General features: G+C 52.2%; 2 protein-coding genes across 12 annotated transcripts in view; both read right to left on the reverse strand.

Moving 5' to 3' along the window:
* The window catches only part of PPP5C (protein phosphatase 5 catalytic subunit), a 41,190-nt gene extending 34,578 nt beyond the window's left edge, over positions 1-6,612 (reverse strand). For both annotated transcript variants that reach the window (XM_021931221.2, XM_003915749.3), the window contains exon 1: positions 6,394-6,612. In XM_021931221.2, the coding sequence (XP_021786913.1) occupies positions 6,394-6,514 (121 nt within the window). In that variant the 5' untranslated portion in view covers positions 6,515-6,612. The remainder of the gene's footprint in view (positions 1-6,393) is intronic.
* Positions 6,613-14,682: 8,070 nt separating this feature from the next.
* The window catches only part of HIF3A (hypoxia inducible factor 3 subunit alpha), a 48,041-nt gene continuing 45,588 nt past the window's right edge, over positions 14,683-17,135 (reverse strand). For 4 of the 10 annotated variants that reach the window (XM_021931216.2, XM_021931217.2, XM_021931214.2 and 1 more), the window contains one exon: positions 14,683-15,074. In XM_021931216.2, the coding sequence (XP_021786908.2) occupies positions 14,977-15,074 (98 nt within the window). In that variant the 3' untranslated portion in view covers positions 14,683-14,976. Of the gene's footprint in view, positions 15,075-15,291; positions 16,184-17,135 lie in introns of those variants that run through there. The other 6 variants (XM_021931219.2, XM_021931215.2, XM_021931211.2 and 3 more) reach the window with 4 other exon arrangements.

Raw genomic sequence — 17,135 nt, forward strand, 5'->3', positions numbered from 1 at the left:
AACCCCGCGAGGACAGGCCCTGGGCTGGGTGACGCCCAGTCTCCCTGTTCACAGACGGGGAAGCTGAGGGCCATTCTGAGCCCAGAGACATCTCTTCAGCCTGCCCCTCCTGCCTGTCCCAACCAACCTAGCTCAGGGCTTGTCCTCTCGGCCACAATCTCCAGGACTGAAGAGATTCCACACACCCGCCCGCTCAACCCTCCAGCCCCAAGCTGGGCACTAGCAGCAGACCGAGGGAAGAGCACTCCAAGAGCAAGAAGAGCAGGTGCAGAGGCCCAGAGGCGGCTGAGCCTTGTCTGAGCGCCAGTGAGAGCTGGGGCAGCTGGGCACAGTGGGCAGGGGGAGGACAGATGAGACAGGGAGGCTGGTGGGACAGATCCCTGGGCCCCCAGCAGCCACAGCGAGGTCTGGACATTGATGTTCTAAGTGTGGAGTGACAGGATGTGACATCTGGCCAAGGAGAGGTCGGATTTTTATTTGAGATGAACTACAGCTGTGCCCTGCATTTACATCGTGACCTGTGGAATCCTCATGTCTCCACGGGAGTAAGGACCATCTGGTGCTCACCTCACAGACAAGCCATGGAGGTCTTGCTCAAGGTCAAATGCCCTGTCTGCACCTGCAGAGCCAGGCTTGATCCCTCCCTCATGCCCATTTGACAGGCAGGAGAGCCAAGGCTTGCACAGCCTTAGAGGCTTGTCCCCACTGGGGGCCGTGATGTGCCAGGGCCATGCAGGGCTTTAGTACACAGGTCCCTTCACTGAACTCTCACAAGCCCGGGGATATGGCATTACCCTGTCTCCAAATCTGGGGACTGAAGCTCAGGGAGGAAAGGCCTGTGCTCAAGGTCACACAGCGGGTGACAAGCGGGCCTTCTGAGCCAGGCCAAGACCAAAAGGTTCCCACTCTCACGCCCCATGCCATGGTGACCTCTGGGCAGCAGCGTGGCACAGGGGCAGGCACAGAGGCAGGAGCAGGTGGCCTGGGCCCAGTCCCTAGCTCTGCCTTTTACTACCTGGGTATCCCTGGGCTACTGAGGAACCCCCTATAGACTGGGGTTTCCTAGAGTCCTTCTACCAGCAGCCCTGAACAGAGTCCCCAGCCTCACTCCCATTTTAATGTTCTCAAGAGCACTCCGACGGTCCTTCGACCCACAGCCCTGCCCTCCCCAGACAGTGGTGCCCAGTGTTTAGGGTTGGGGCAGCTCAGAGGGGACACCAGGGCTGAGACCTGGAGGATGGGAGTCAGCTGGGTGAAGAGATGGAAGAAGAGAGTCCCAGGCTCCATGAGTGGCTCCAGAGGAAAAGGAAGGAGGGAGGCAGAGAGAGATGGGGACTGACATTACAGAAGGGAGAAGCAACAATCTAACAACAATCCTCTTTGCCAGGCTAACTCCTGGCAATATTTCAAATGGCTCACATGTCCCCTCCTCCAGGAAGCCCTCCTTTACCCCCAGGCTGAGTCAGGCCCCCGACTGTGCTGCCCCAGTCCCTGGGCTCTCCTGTGCCTGCCCTGTCCACTCTCATTGTCACTGTTAAGTAATGAGTGTGTCCCTCCATAGCTGTGAGCCCCAGGAGGGCAGGGCCCGGGACTTCCCAGAAACAAGCAAGGGCAGAACCAGGCAGCCCAGATCTGACCGACCCTCCCTGGAATGCCAGAGCCTTCGAGGACTCCTTCAGGCCTCCTGGCTGTGGTCCAGAGGCCGCCTGGCCAGCACTCCTGATGGGGCAGCTGTTACTCCAGTGGCACAGGGAGGGGAGCCTGGAGTCTCAGGGCCTGCCACCTGGCTCTGCAGATCTTTAACTCGAGGCCGCAGACAAGCAGCCTCCTCTTTCTGAGCTCTGCCTCACTGGGTGCCTGTGAGGGTTTTACGAACTTGTGTAAGAAAACTGGCTGCGGCTAGGTGCGGTGGCTCAAGCCTGTAATCCCAGCACTTTGGGAGGCTGAGATGGGTGGATCACGAGGTCAGGAGATCGAGACCATCCTGGCTAACACGGTGAAACCCCGTCTCTACTAAAAACTACAAAAAACTAGCCAGGCAAGGTGGCGGGCGCCTGTAGTCCCAGCTACTCGGGAGGCTGAGGCAGGAGAAGGGCGTAAACCCGGGAGGCGGAGCTTGCAGTGAGCTGAGATCCGGCCACTGCACTCCAGCCTGGGCGACAGAGCAAGACTCCGTCTCAAAAAAAAAAAAAGAAAAGAAAACTGGCTGCAGCAAAAGAAGCGGGCAAAAGAAGTGAATGCATAAGTGACTAAATGAAGGGAAGAAGAGGAAATGGGAGGAGCCAGTACTCCACGGGTCGACCCACATGCCATATCCTGGCCCTGTTCTATGTGCTTTACAAACAGGATCATATTTAAGCCTCAAGACATTCCCCATTTCAGATGCAAGGAAACAGAGGCCCAGAGAGGTTAAATCATTTGTCCAGGTGTCATCAACCATGTAGAGAAAGACACAGGGTTTGAACCCAGGCAGCCTGAGCTCTCAACCGTGGCCTGCTCCCTCCCCACAAGCTCTTAGACCTGGAGCCTCTTTAGGGGTTAAGCATAAGCCCCCACCCCCGATTTTACAGAAGCAGGGCACGGAGGCCCAGAGAGAGGGGAAGACAGTTGAGACACTTCCCTTTGACTCAGACCTGAGACGGGGACCCAGCTCTGCCCCCAGGATTTCTGGAATAGGCCTGAACTTACAGAGCAATCAGCCACAGTTGAGGGGACAGTCCTCTGAGCCCCGGGACCTCTCTTCTCCCTGCTGGGGCCCCTCTTCTCCTCAACAGGGCCAGTATGGCTCTGGGAGGAAGCTGAACATGGGAGCCAAGCACGTGGCGAGGAAGGGGATATCCGGGCCCTGCTGCTCACACACTCTGACCTTGGGCAAGTGGTTTCACTTCTCTGAGCCTTGCTTCCTTTATAAAATAAACAGGGCCACTCCTAGCCATCTCCCAGCCTCCGGGCAGGATTAAACCCCACGGTGTAGTACCTGGCCACCACAAGGCTCAATTAAGGTGAACTGTAATTACTCTTTTTATTGCTATTCCCACAGCCCTGGAGCCTGGGGCGCTGTGCCTGCTACTGCCTGCCAGACAGCGAGGGGCCTGGGCCAGCAGGGCCGTTCTCCTCTGTAACAGCTCAGTGCCAGGCCCCTCTGGCTGCCTGCCCAGCCCCAGGACTCCTGAGAGCCTGGATCCCAGGTCCTGGGGGAAAACGGGCCCCTCCCAATGGCAGCTGTGGCCCAGAATTCTGACACGGCCTGAGCAGCAACCCTCATGCAGGCTGCTCCCATCACAGGGAAGTCCAGCTTCCACCCCATCACCCAGCTGAGACTGAGCCTCATCCTGGACTCCTCCCGATCCCTCAGCTCCCAAAGCCTGGCAGTCACTTCGCTTCTTTTGCCAAGTCAGCCTCCTGAACATTTCTCAGATCCAGCCACTCCCTTCTAACCCTGCAGCCCCACCCAGCCCTGGCCTGGCCTCTCCTACCCAGGTTCCTGGCTCAGCCTCTACCTGGCCTCACAGTCTCTTCTCCTGCCCCACCAGAGGGGTGTTCCTAAAGCACAAACCTGACCCTGTCCTTTCCCTACTCAGAACCTCCCAGGGCTCCCCAGAGCCCCATCCCCCCACCACCCCACCCCAGAAAGCCCTGCCTCCTTCCCACAGCCCTGCGCAATCTGCTCCCCGCAGCTTCATCGTAACCTCCTCCAGCCTCCTACTCACGGCCTCCATGCCAGGTTCCGCTCACCTTTGGGCCGTTGCCACCTGTTTTTTTTTTTTTTTTTTTCTGCCTGGAGTACCGTCTACCCTCTCTCCAGGCAGCCACTCTCACTTCCTCTCTGAAACACTTCTTGAATCTATTTCTGTCCCTCCAGCCTGGTTGGCGATCACCACCCCTCACCTGTCCACTAATCTAGCCTCCTTCCTGTCTTACCCTGGAGTCCAGTCTCTGCATGGCAGCCAGGGATCTTTTCTGAATGGTAACTGAACCACGGCACCCCACTCTTCAAACATCCCATGGCATCGACCACCCTCAGGATGACACCCACATTCCCCAATCTGACTTCCAAGGTTCTACCTCTGGCCTCATCTCTCACTGGTCCTACCTCCCTCTCATGGCTCCCACCAGATCAAACTTCTCCATACTTTGCTTCTGCTCCTGCTGGAGGCCAACTCTCTTCCAGGAGTCCAGATCCTTTCCACCTCCACCTTCTCCAGGGTTTTGCTGCTGCAAGTCTCCCCTCTCACATGCAGAATCAATTCTCCATCTCTACTGGACTCTACTCTCTTCCATCCTTACAAAAAATCCATCTTCCCCTGACACTGCATGTTTTTTGTTTTTTTTTTTTTTTCTGTCTGTTGCCCAGTCTAGAATGCAGTGACATGATCTTGGCTCACTGCAGCCTCTGCCTCCCAGGTTCAAGCGATTCTCCTGCCTCAGCCTCCCCAGTAGCTGGGACTACAGGTGTGTGCCACCACACCCGACTAATTTTTTAGTAGAGATGACGTTTCACCATGTTGGCCAGGCTGCTCTTGAACTCCTGCGCACGTTCACTTCTTACCACCCTCCCCCATTTCTCCACTCTTCTTCAGAACCAATACTCCTAACACTTAACATTTGCTCTCTCCACTCCCTCCCTTCCCATTCACTCTTCAGCGCCCTCTTGGCTGCACCAGCCCCGTCATTCCCCAACAACTGCTCCTGTCAACATCACCATCAGCATCCACGGAGCCAAAGCCAATGGCCAGTGCTCGCCTTGGCAGCATCGGACTCAGGGCACCAGCTCCTTGTTCTATAAGTGCTCTCTTCTCTCCGCCTTCCCGACACCTTTCCTGGCTTCCTTTCCACCTCACTAAGCGGTCCTCCTTAGCCTCCCCCTCTTCCACTCGGGATCTGTCCTAAGTCCCCTCTCTAGACCCTCTTACTAGATTATCTCATCCATTCCCAACCATAGTTCGATCACACCCAAATTCTTCTCCAGTCCAGACTGTCCCATTTACTTACTCAGTGTGTCCTCCTGTAGGGCCAGGAGTGGTGGCTCACGCCTGTAATCCCACCACTTTGAGAGGCTGAGGTGGGCGGATCACCTGTGGTCAGGGTTTCGAGACCAGCCTGGCCAACAGAGCGAAACCCCGTCTCCATTAAAAATACAAAAATTAGGTGGGCATGGTGGTGTGCATGCGCATCTATAATCCCAGCCACTCGGGACGCTGACGCAGGAGAATCACTTGAACCAGGGAGGCGGACGTTGCAGTGAGCTGAGATTGCGCCATTGCACTCAGGCCTGGGCAACACGAGTGAAACTCCGTCTCAAAAAAAAAAATTCCAAACTGCTCTTTGCAATGACTCAGGGAGACCCTGCATGATCTGCCCTCTGTCCTAATCTCATCTTGCTATTGGTCTCCCGCTAACTAGCAAAAGCCCCAGCCATGCCAGTGTCCTTTCATTCCCCACCCCAGGGCCTTTGCACAGGCTGCCTTAACTCCCTGGAACACTCCTCTCCAGTTCTTCCTCTGTGAGTTTCAGCTTAAATGCTTCCTGCTCAGTAAGGCCTTCCCCCACTACCCTATCTAAAGTAGCCTCCAACCCTTATTCTCTACTTCATCACGCTGTTGGTTTGCTTTCAAAGCACTCATCACAATTTAAGTATTTTACTTATTTACATGTTTTTTTTTTTTTTTTTCACGTCTGGTTTACCTGCAAAATTACAAGCTAAGGACAGGACCACATCTCTCTCCTTCACTGCTATATCCCTAGAGTCAAGCACAGTCCTTGGCACACAACAGGTACTCAATAAATATTTGTTGAATTAATGAATGGGTGCCCCACACTTGACTCTTTCTCAATATTCTAAGTGATACTATTCTTGGGGATCCCCACCCCTACTCCCAAGGCCCCCACCATCACTTCCTTTTTCTCGGGTCAGCCCAAATCTCCTACTTCCTTGTTCCCCCCATCTAATGATCCATTCCCCACCCCCACGATTGCCGCCTCTATTGGGACTGTCCCTCCTCTACTCCCCACTTGGCGGCACCCACCCCAGGACTCCCCATTTGGTAGCGCCATCACTCACTCCCCCACCACATGTCACTGCCTGGTAGCGCCCTCTACAGGCCTCACGTTTGGTAGCGCCCTCATTCCAGTCCCCCTCTCGCCCCACAATTGGTGGCGCCCTCCTCAGTCTCTCCACTGAGTAGCACCCGCTCCGCACGCCACTCCTAGGTATCACTCTCCGAAGCCCCCTATGTCGCCCCTTGGTAGCGCCATCCTGGGCCTCCCCACGCCCAGTCACTTGGTAGTGCCTGCCCCGCGCCCAGGCTGCAGCTCCGCGTTGCCATGGTTCCGCGCGGGCCCGGCACCCCTCGGCCTGAGCCGCTGTCCACCCTCCCTGCTAGGCGGGCGCACCTTTGAAGTAGTCATTGGCCTGAGTCTTGAGCTCCTCTGCCCGCTTCAGAGCGCCATCAGCCGGGTGTTCGTCCCGGGGGGGCTCAGCACACTCAGTCCGCTCGCCCTCCGCCATCGCCATGCCGCAAAGCGACCCCTACCCTGGCAACGGCCGCCAGCGGCACCCGGCCGAACCGTCGCGAAGGAGCGCCGGGTGGCCGCCGCCGCTGCCGCACAAGTGTCGTAAAGCGCGGGCCCTGAAGGGGCCCTTCACGCGCCTGCGCAGGTCCCTCTCGCCATAGAGCGCGCGGAGGACAAGGTGATCAGAGTGTCCCCAGACGGTACCCTTGGTAGAGAGAGCCAATAGGGAATGAGAGAAGGGGCGCGCGGGGAAACAGAGCTGGTGTGGCCTCTGCTCCCAAAGTTACCGTGTTCCAAGGCTGTAAAAAGTTTCTCGGTTCTTAAAGTGGGATTTCCCTGCTGTCCTCTAGGGTTGGGGGGTGGGTTGTGAATGTCGCTGGCGGGTGTGGCTGCTTTGCAAGGCAGCGCCATGCCCTACGCGGAGCCGGACCCGGGCGTCGAGCCCTATTGTCAGCTTCCTGTGTGACCTTGAACAAATCTTCCCTTCCTTTCTAGGGCCTCAGTTACCCATCTCTGAAAAATGGGTGGCTTCTCAAGCCAAAAAAGGTCCAACCCTGAGGGTGTTTCTGAGTTTTTAAATGAAGGCACTCTGGATTTCAAGTCCTGAGCAAGGCTCAGAAGTGTGTTGCACCATCCCCTTTCTTCCTGTGTTCAGCTTCCCAAATCCTGAATCTTCAAATAAACTCTCCTGTTTGCCTTTTTACAGATTCTCTCGTCTGAGATCACAGCGTTGATTGCATGCACTCTGCCTCCCTCATTTACCCTTCACATGGCAGCTAGAGGTTTGGTTTTGTTTTATTTTGTTTTGTTTTGAGAGGGAGTCTCCCTCTGTCGACCAGGCTGGAGTGCAGTGGCGCAATCTAGGCACACTGCAACCTCTGCCTCCCGGGGTTCAAGCGATTCTCCTGCCTCAGCCTCCCGAGTAGCTGGGATTACAGGTGCATGCCACTGCGCCTGGCTAATTTTGTATTTTAGTAGAAACGGGGTTTCACCACGTTGGCCAGGCTGGCCTCGAACTGCCGACTTCAAGCTATCTGCCCACCTCGGCCTCTCAAAGTGCTGGGATTACAAGAGTGAGCCACTGCACCTGGCCGAGGGATCTTTCTAAGACAATGATAAAACCATGGCACACCCTCACTCCCAGCCTTCCATGGCCCCAGCACCCTTAGGAGAAAACCCAAACTCCTGATTAGGAGACCCCGAATAGTCAAACCTCAGGCTGAATAGTCTAATCTCCAGATTCCACCCCTTCCCCAACCCCCATCTGCCGTACACCCTTCCAGTCTGTCCTTTCTAAGCCCTCATGTAGCACTAAGTCCTGTAAGGCTCTGGTTACCCTCCTGGAAGCACACTCCCAAACCTATCTATTCCACTCCCAAACCTCTTGTTAGTCCATCCCCATCTCTCCCACTGGCCCCCAGCACAACCAACAATCACCCTAAAGGGCAGATATTAGTATCATCCCCATTTTACAGATAAAGACACAGACTTGCAGAGGTGTTTGACCAAGGTCACAACAACATAAGAAGGTGACAGAGCCAGGATCAGGAATCCTATCTACTTCCTGTGTCCTTCATTGCCACTCTACTGCCTCTGTAGGTGCCAGAGCCCATCTTGGTGGCTTAGTAAATGTTTCTTTTGTGTTCTTTGTTCGTATTGTTTGTTTGGGGGCTGGGGGAAAAGGAGGCTGCCATAATGGATTTGAATTTTGGGTTTGAGTCCAGCAGAATCCTTTCCTGACTCTGTGACCTTGGGCAAGTGATCACCCTCTTCTAAGCCTCAGTTTCAACCTCTGTAAAGCAGGGATAATAATTATCCCCATCACACAGGATTAGAGGAGAGTTTGATAACACGAGTACAGCATTTGGCAGGGAGCCTGACACAGAGTCGTGCTTTTATATTCACTCCATCACAAATGCTCAAAGTAGGCTGGGTATGGTGGCTTATGCCTGTAATCGAAGCACTTCGGGAGGCCGAGGCAGGCAGATCACTTGAGGTCAGGCATTCAAGACCAGCCTGGCCAACATGGCAAAACCCCGTCTCTACCAAAAACACAAAAATTTAGCTGGGCATGATGGCGCACACCTATAGTCCCAGTTATTAGGGAGGTTGAGGCAGGAGAATTGCTTGAACCTGGGAGGCAGAGGTTGCAGTGAGCCGAGATTACGCCACTGCACTCCAGTCTGGGCCACAGAGTGAGACTCTGTCTCAAAAAACAAACAAACAAACAAAACCAAACAATACTCAGAGTCGGGCAGAGTGCCTAGTGCTGTGATGGGAGGAGGCTTCCGAGGTGAGCTTTTAGGGGCACTTTACCCAATTGGAGCAGGCAGGGAAAGCTTCCTGGAGTAGCTGGTACCTAAACCAAGATGTGAAATATGAGTAGGAGATAATCAAGTGAGGGGAGGAGGGGAAAAGAGAGAGGCATTTCAGGCAGAAGGAACAGGAAGTGCAAAGGTTTGAGAGTGTTTTTCTTCCCTTGAAGAGATTCCTATGTGCAACCCTGTATGGGGGGTTATAAGAGTGACATACGTGACAACAGAGGCACCCACCTGCACATGAGTCCACGGACACACACTCTTGCACACACATGCTCATTTAACTCTGGGGAATCATGTCACACAGACACACATTGGTACCCAGAATTACAGCATCAAGCAGTCCCACGCATGTACGCAGAATCACATCACACAGACATACACAGGTTAAAAACCAAACAAAACAAAAAACAGCACCTTCCACACTGAGAAACACAGAAACCCAAAGTAACCAGAAATACACATAAGGCAGAATCATTTCACCCAGACAGTAATATGCACTTGTAGAAGGAATCACAACTCCCCCACAACCCACAACACAGGTTCACAGAATGTCACAAAGACCCATACACATACACAGAATGACAATGTGCACACACTCGTGCATGCACACACACACACAGATACACAGAATCAGAAAGTGACATGGGGCTGGCATGGTGGCTCAAGCCTATAATCCTAGAACTTCGGGAGGCTGAAGCAGGAGGATCACTTGAGCCCAGGAGTTTGAGACCAGCCTGGGCAACATGGTAAGGCTCTGTCTCTACAAAAAAATGAAAATAATTAGCTGGGCCTGGTGTCATGCACCTGTAGTCCCAGCTACCGGGAAGGGTGAGATGGGAGGATTGCTTGAGCCCAGGAGGCTGCAGTGAGCTATGATCACACCACTGCACTCCAGCCTGGGTGAGATAGTGAGACCCTGTCTCAAAAGAAAGAAAGGGCTGGGCATGGTGGCTCATGCCTGTAATCCCAGCACTTTGGGAGGCCGAGGCAGGCAGATCACCTGATCACCTGAATTCAGGTGTTCCAGACCAGCCTGACCAACGTGGTGAAACCCTGTCTCTACTAAAAATACAAAAGTTAGGGCCAGGCACAGTGGCTCATGCCTGTAATCCCAGCACTTTGGGAGGCCAAGGCTGGTGGATCACCAGGTCAGGAGATTGAGACCATGGTGAAACCCTGTCTCTACTAAAAATACAAAAAATTAGCTGGGTGCGGTGGTGGGTGCCTGTAGTCCCCGCTACTCGGGAGGCTCAGGCAGGAGAATGGTGTGCACCCAGAAGGCGGAGCTTGCAGTAAGCCAAGATCGCACCACTGCACTCCAGCCTGGGTGACAAAGCCAGACTCTATCTCAAAAAAAAAAAAAAAAAAAAATTAGCTTGGTGTGGTGGTGCACGCCTAAAATCCCAGCTACTTGGGAGACTGAAGCAGGAGAATTGCTTGAACCTGGGTGGTGGAGGTTGCAGTGAGCAGAGAATGTGTCACTGTACTCCAGCCTGGGCAACAGAGTGAGACTCCAAGAGAAAAAAAAAAAAGAAAAGAAAGAGAGAGAACAGAAGGAAGGAAAAAAAAAAGACACTCAGCCACCAGTGCACCCACACTCCCAGAGGAGATCCAAAAGATGAGTCAACACACAGAGTTCTGGTGCCTACCAAGGTGAGGTCTTTATGGTGGTATAGAGATTGGTGAGTTTCAGAGCCAGTGTGTCCGGTCTAGTCCCTCCCCTTTCCCTAGCCCAGCACAATTCCCTCCATTGAGGATCCACATCACCTCCAGAGGGAGGAGGTAGGGGTCACACCCCCCCATAGCACCAATCTGGATAGGCCACCCCCTGATGAAACAGAGCAAGCAGTGCCTTCCACAAAGTGGGTAAATGGGGCTAAGAAGGGGGAGGCCTTTTCCTGTGGGAGACCAAGAGTAGCACCATTTGCAGAAAGAAAGCTGGGGGGTAAGGGAGGCACATAGATGGTGGCAGAGAGCTGAGGGGTCCTGGCCTCTCTCCCCACCCGGCAATATGCAGACAGTGCCGTGCCTGTGCGTGTGCCTGTGCGGCTGGAGAAGTCTTCGGACTGCAAACCACCCAAGGGGTGAGGGAGCCCCAGGTGCCCCGAACCATGTGGGGTAAAGTCAAGGTAAGTGCATGTCTGGAGGGCTGGGGTGGGAAGTGGAGGCGGTTCTGGGGCACAGAGATTGTAGGCAATGAGAATGGGAGGCATGAAGTCCAGGAGCAGCACAGCCTAGAGGGTAGGGGTCTAGAATAGGAAGACTTAAGACTGAAGGAAGGAATTGGGGTAAGTTTAGTGGGGTGGGAAGCCCAGAATAGATTTAGGAGGGTGGGGTCTGGAATTAGAGAGTTAAGGTTATAAGATTCAGAACCAGAGGAATCTTTAGGGAAAAGTCTAGATTCCATAATCAGAAGCATTTGGAGGCTGAATTATAGAACCAGAAGAATTTGGATCTGATATCAGACAGCTGGAAGCTGTGAGGCTTAGAAGCAGAGGAATTTATAGAATAAGGCACAGAATCAGAAAAAGCCTGGCTGGGCTCAGTGGCTTATGCCTGCAGTCCCAGCACTTTGGTGAGGCCAAGGAGGGAGAATTGCTTGAGCTCAGGAGTTCGCGACCAGCCTGGGCAACATGGTGGAACCCCGTCTCTATTTTTTTTTTTTAAATAAAAAAAGGAAAAACAAAAGCCTAAAATCTTGAGTTCTAGAACCAGAGAGATTTGGGGACCATAAGATCTAGAATCAGAAGGAGTTGAGGGTGGTAAGATCTAAAACCAGAGAACTATATAAGGCAAAGTCTAAAATCAGAAGATATTTGAAGGCTGAATTCTAGACCCAGGGTAATTTGGAGTTAGATCTTGAGTGAGCAGGAGCTGGAAATGATGAAGTCTAGAGCCAAAGGAACTTACGGAATGAGGTCTAGAATCAGAAGGCACTTGTAAGTCAGTTCTAGAACCAGAGAAACAGCAGATCACCAGATCTTGAATCAGAGGACACTGGAGGTAACACTGTCTAGAAGTTGTGTAGTCTGGAACCAGTGAGTGGTGCAGGTCATGAGGTTCAGAATCTAAGAGAACTAGCGCATCGTCTGGTTCTAGAAGAACTGGTTATTATAAGATAAGGACAGGGCTGGGCATGGTGGCTCATGCCTGTAATCCTAGCACTTTGGGAGGCTGAGGTGAGCAGATCACTTGAGGTCAGGAGTTCAAGACCAGCCCGGCCAACTTGGCGAAACCCTGTCTCTACTAAAAAAAAAAAAAAAAAAAAAAAATTAGCCGGACATGGTGGTGGGCTCCTGTAATTCCAGCAACTTGGGAAGGTAAGGCAGGAGAATCGCTTGAACCCAGGAGGCAGAGGTTGCAGTGAGCCTAGATGGCACCACTGTACTCCAGCCTGGGCAAACAGAGAGAGACTCCATCTCAAAAAAGAAAAAAAAAAAAAAGAAAAAGAAAAAGAAAGATAAACACATCAAACTCTCTGTACTTGTTTTTGATGAGGGAAAATGAGTCTTGCGTATAGAGAACTGCAGAAAAATAAGCTGAACCTCATAAGGTCTAAAGCAAAAGTGATTTAGAAACTAAGAAGTCCAGCCAGGCGTGGTGGCTCACTCCTGTAATTTCAGCACTTTGGGAGGCTGAGGCGGGTGGATCAGTTGAGGTCGGGAGTTCAAGACAGCCTAGCCAATATGGCGAAACACTGTCTCTACTAAAAATATAAAACTTAGCTGGGCATGGGCCGGGCGCGGTGGCTCAAGCCTGTAATCCCAGCACTTTGGGAGGCCGAGACGGGCGGATCACGAGTTCAGGAGATCAAGACCATCCTGGCTAACACGGTGAAACCCCGTCTCTACTAAAATACAAAAAAAATTAGCCGGGCGAGGTGGCGGGCGCCTGTACTCCCAGCTACTCGGGAGGCTGAGGCAGGAGAATGGCGTGAACCCGGGAGGCAGGGCTTGCAGTGAGCTGAGATCCGGCCACTGCACTCCAGCCTGGGCAACAGAGCCAGACTCCGTCTCAAAAAAAAAAAAAAAAAAAAAAACTTAGCCGGGCATGGTGGCACACGCCTGTAATCCTAGCTATTTGGGAGGCTGAGGCCCAAGAATCGCTTGAACCCAGGAGGTGGAGGCTACAGTGAACCGAGATTGCACCACTGCACTCCAGCCTGGATGACAGAGTGGGACTCTTGTCTCAAAAAAAAAAAAAAAGAGAGAGAGAGAGAGAGACTGACCGGGCGCAGTGGCTCACGCCTGTAGTCCTAGCACTTTGGGAGGCCGAGGCAGGTGGATCACAAGGTCAGGAGATCGAGTCCATCCTGGCTAACATGGTGAAACCCAGTGTCTACTAAAAATACAAAAAATTAGCCGGGCGTGGTGGCGGGCACCTGTAATCCCAGCTACTCAGGAGGCTGAGGCAGGAGAATGGCGTGAACCCGGGAGGCGGAGCTTGCAGTGAGCTGAGATCCTGCCACTGCACTCCAGCCTGGACGACAAAAAAAAAAAAAAGAAAAAAAAAGAGAGATATTAAGAGGTCTGGATTTGGAACCAAATATATTACCAATCAGGAGGAGTGGAACCAACAGGAAGCTTGGCGTTGTGGGGTTCAGAACCAGAGGAAATCACTGAATATAAGATCTGGAACCAGGGGGAGTTGGAGGGTGTGAGATCTAGAACAAGAGAGATTAATTTATAGGAAGAGGTCTAGAACCAGAGGAAGTTAGTGAATTCTAGAACCAAAAGAATCTGGGAGTCATAGACTGTAGAGCCAGAGGGAGTTAGAGGTTGCGAGGCCCAGAACCAGACAATTTTTGGGGACCGTGAGGTTTGAAAACAGGCAGAATGAGAGGTTGGTGAAGTCCAGAACTAGAAAGAGCTGAAGATGGTGAAATTTGAAGCAGAGGGATTTTAGAGAATGTGAGTCCTAGCTGGGCACAGTGGCTCACACCTGTAATCCCAGCAATTTGGAAGGCTGAGGCAGGTGGAGCACTTGAGGTCAGGAATTCGAGACCAGCCTGGACAACGTGGTGAAACCCTGTCTCTACTAAGAATACAAAAATTAGCTGGGCATGGTGGCACATGCCTGTAGTCCCAGCTATTTGGGAAGCTGAGGCAGGGGAACCACTTGAACCCAGGACGTGGAGGCTGTAGTAAGCTGAAGTTGCACCACTGAACTCCAGCCTGGGTGACACAGCAAAACTCTGTCTCCAAAAAAAAAAGAAAAAAGAAGAAGAAGAAGGAGAGGAAGAGGAAGAGACGAAGAGGAAGAGAGGAAGAGGAAGAAGAGGAAGAGAAAGAGGAAGGAGGAGGAAGAGGAGGAGGTCTAAAGCAGACCACATTGGAGGTTGTGTGGTCTAGAACCAGTGCAGGTCAGAGGTTATACAGTCTGGAGCTGGAGCAGGTTGGAGGTTGCATAGTTTGGAAGCAGAGGAAGTGGAAGGCTGCTCCTGAAGTAGGAGGACCATGAATGAAGTCAGTGTCCAGTCAAAGCTGGGGGCAGCAGGAAGCCCAGAGTGGAAGGGGCAGGCAGGGCTGGCAGGCAGGGCTTGGGGGGCTTTGGCCTCAATTAGAAGTCGCTGGGAGTAACGTCTGGCCCAGGGCCTCCCCCGACTGACACCTGAGGAGGGGGGGAAGATCAGAGTCCCACATTCTTACAGACCCCAGGCAATTCATCATGATTAAAAACCGTATCACGAAATTGACAAAAATAAAAATAATAACATAAGGATAGAAGGAAACGTGATCACACTGACCTGTGGATCATTGTTCTCCCCAGAACCTGGAAACACAGATATGGCCCCCCGCCAACCCTCCCCACCCCTAATTCCCCAAAATAAAGCCAAGAGAGGCAGAGAAAGGGATAATGAGGTAACCAAGTATTGAGAACCCCAAGAGAAATCCTGAGAGGAGGAGGAGGGAGCCAGGGACCCCCTCCCAGAGGTCACTGAGCTGAGACTACCCCAAAGAGCCCCCAGATTGGGAGCAGGCAGAGGGGTGAGGGCTGAGGTAGGCCCGAGGTGGGCAGGGGGCACATAGAGAGGAGAGGGGCTCCTCTCCTGGCATCCCCATCCTGTGCGTTGGCTGCCGGCTTGGAGTGTGGTTGAGGTCCTCTCTGGGGGAGGAGAAGACAGATGGGGAGAGGAGGCGGCTCAGTCGGCTTGGGCCGAGCCTGCCGTTGGCTGGAAGTGGTCCCTGGGCTGGGTAGTGTCCTCGTCTGAGTACGGAGAGAGCAGTGAGGGGCCCAGGCCTGCAAAGATGAAAGATAAATCAGAGGACAACCATAACCCCAATGTTTGAAATAATGTTTAAAATCTGAAGGAAATGGAACATTTGAACAAAGGATTTTTAGTAAAGTAATTTTACTTTTGCACAGAGGGGTGCCTCTTTGGCCAGTCACCAGGAGAGCATGCTTGAACAAAGGGGCACGAGAGCCTTTATTTTTGACGCAAGTCTTGCTTTTGTACTTTTTTTTTTTTATTGGCTGGGGTCAGGTTATACAATTTAAACTAATTTCGGTTGGCTAAACATTTGATTTGTTTAGATAAGATGGGCATGTTAAAGAAAGCGGAGAGGAAAGGGGAAGCGGTGTCCGCAATGAGTTAGAAAGTTAGTCCTTTTTTTAAATAAGGAAAGGAACGTGAGCTGGTATTGATAACGCCTGGTATTGTGGCGTGTCTGGGCATTCAAAAAAGGCAAAAAGGAAAAAAGGAGAAAAAGGGAAAAAGGCAGTGGGGAGAGGTACTATGAATGAAAGAATAAAAGATTGGTTGGATTATTTGAAGAGAAACCTCATCAGATCCCACACCAACTCGTTTCCCCTTCCTGGGACTTAAAAGCCTGGGTGGTGAGGGAGGCATGCCCGGATTCAAACGGCAGTGACATCTTGGGCACGTTCCGCTCTTTGAACCTCTCTGGGGTGTTCAGGACTGCAGTGAAGAACCCGAGTCCAGAGCCAGATGCTGCCCTAGTTTGAATCCAGGCGTTGATATTTACTTGCTGTGTGACCTGGGGCAGGTGACTTCACCTCTCTGTGCCTCAGTTCCCTCATCTGTAAGATAGGCTAATAACAGCACCTCCCTCTTGGGCTGTTGTAAGGAATAAATGAGTAAATCTATGGAAGGTGCTTTGAACCATAACTAGTACTGGTGAAAAAGCAGTTAAGTCAGCTGTTGTTACTTGGGAAACCAGGATACTCACACGTACTTCATTTATGAGAGTTTATTCATTCAAAACATATTTACTGTCGGGTGCGGTGGTTCATGCCAATAATCCCAGCACTTTGGGAGGTCAAGGCAGGTGGATTACTTGAACTCAGGAGTTCAAGACCAGCTTGGGCAACATGGCGAAACCTCGTCTCTACAAAACATACAAACATCAGCCAGGCATGATGGCACATGGCTGTGGTCCCAGTTACTTGTGGGGGCTGAAGTAGGAGGATTGCTTAAGCCCAAGAGGTCGAGACTGCAATGAGCCATGTTTGTGCCACTGCACTCTAGCCTGGGTGACACAGTGAGAACCTGTCTTAAAAACAACAACAACAAAAAACCCCGACACATTTACTGAGCACCTACTTTGTGTCAGGTACTGTGCCAGGTGCTAGAGAGACAGCAGTGACCAGGATGGATGAATCTCCCTGCTCTTGTAGGACCGACATTCCAGTGAGAAGCACCAATTGGATCAGGTACATACAAGATTTAGCACAAACCTAGACACAGCGCGAGTGCGTGAATCTTAGCTCCTCATTCACAAATATGTGCTGTGAACTTCCTCTGTGCTCAACCACCGCCCACCCATGTGCACAAAGAAGAGTACAGCAGGGACCCAGACACCCCTGGCCCCCGCCCTTGAAGGCCTCATACCCAAAGAAGATGACAGTCATCAAATGATGACCCAAAGGCCTGTGTAATTATGGACTGTTATAAACCATTAGCATATGAAGTCAGGGAGGGCTTTGTGTAAGGAGTAATATTTGATTTGAGATCTAAAGGATGTGGTAACATGGCAAAGAACAGAGGGAAAAGTATTCCAGGCAGAAGGATCAGGATATGCAAAGGCCCTGAGGCAGCCTCCTTGAGCAAGGTGACTTTAAAGCCATCACAATGCCCCACAGAGTCTCCATGCAGTCAGCCTTCACCTTTCTGTCCTCTCTGCTTCAGCTACAATGGCCTTGCTTTTCTCCAAATAAGACAGAGACAGCCAGGCACAATCTCAGCACTCTGGGAGGCTGAGGCAGGAGGATCACTTGAACCCAGGAGTTTGAGACCAGCCTGAACAACACAGCAAGACCTCTTTCTCTACAAACATTTAA

Source organism: Papio anubis, chromosome 20 (assembly GCF_008728515.1).
Source record: "Papio anubis isolate 15944 chromosome 20, Panubis1.0, whole genome shotgun sequence".
NCBI classification, from domain to species: Eukaryota; Metazoa; Chordata; class Mammalia; order Primates; family Cercopithecidae; genus Papio; species Papio anubis.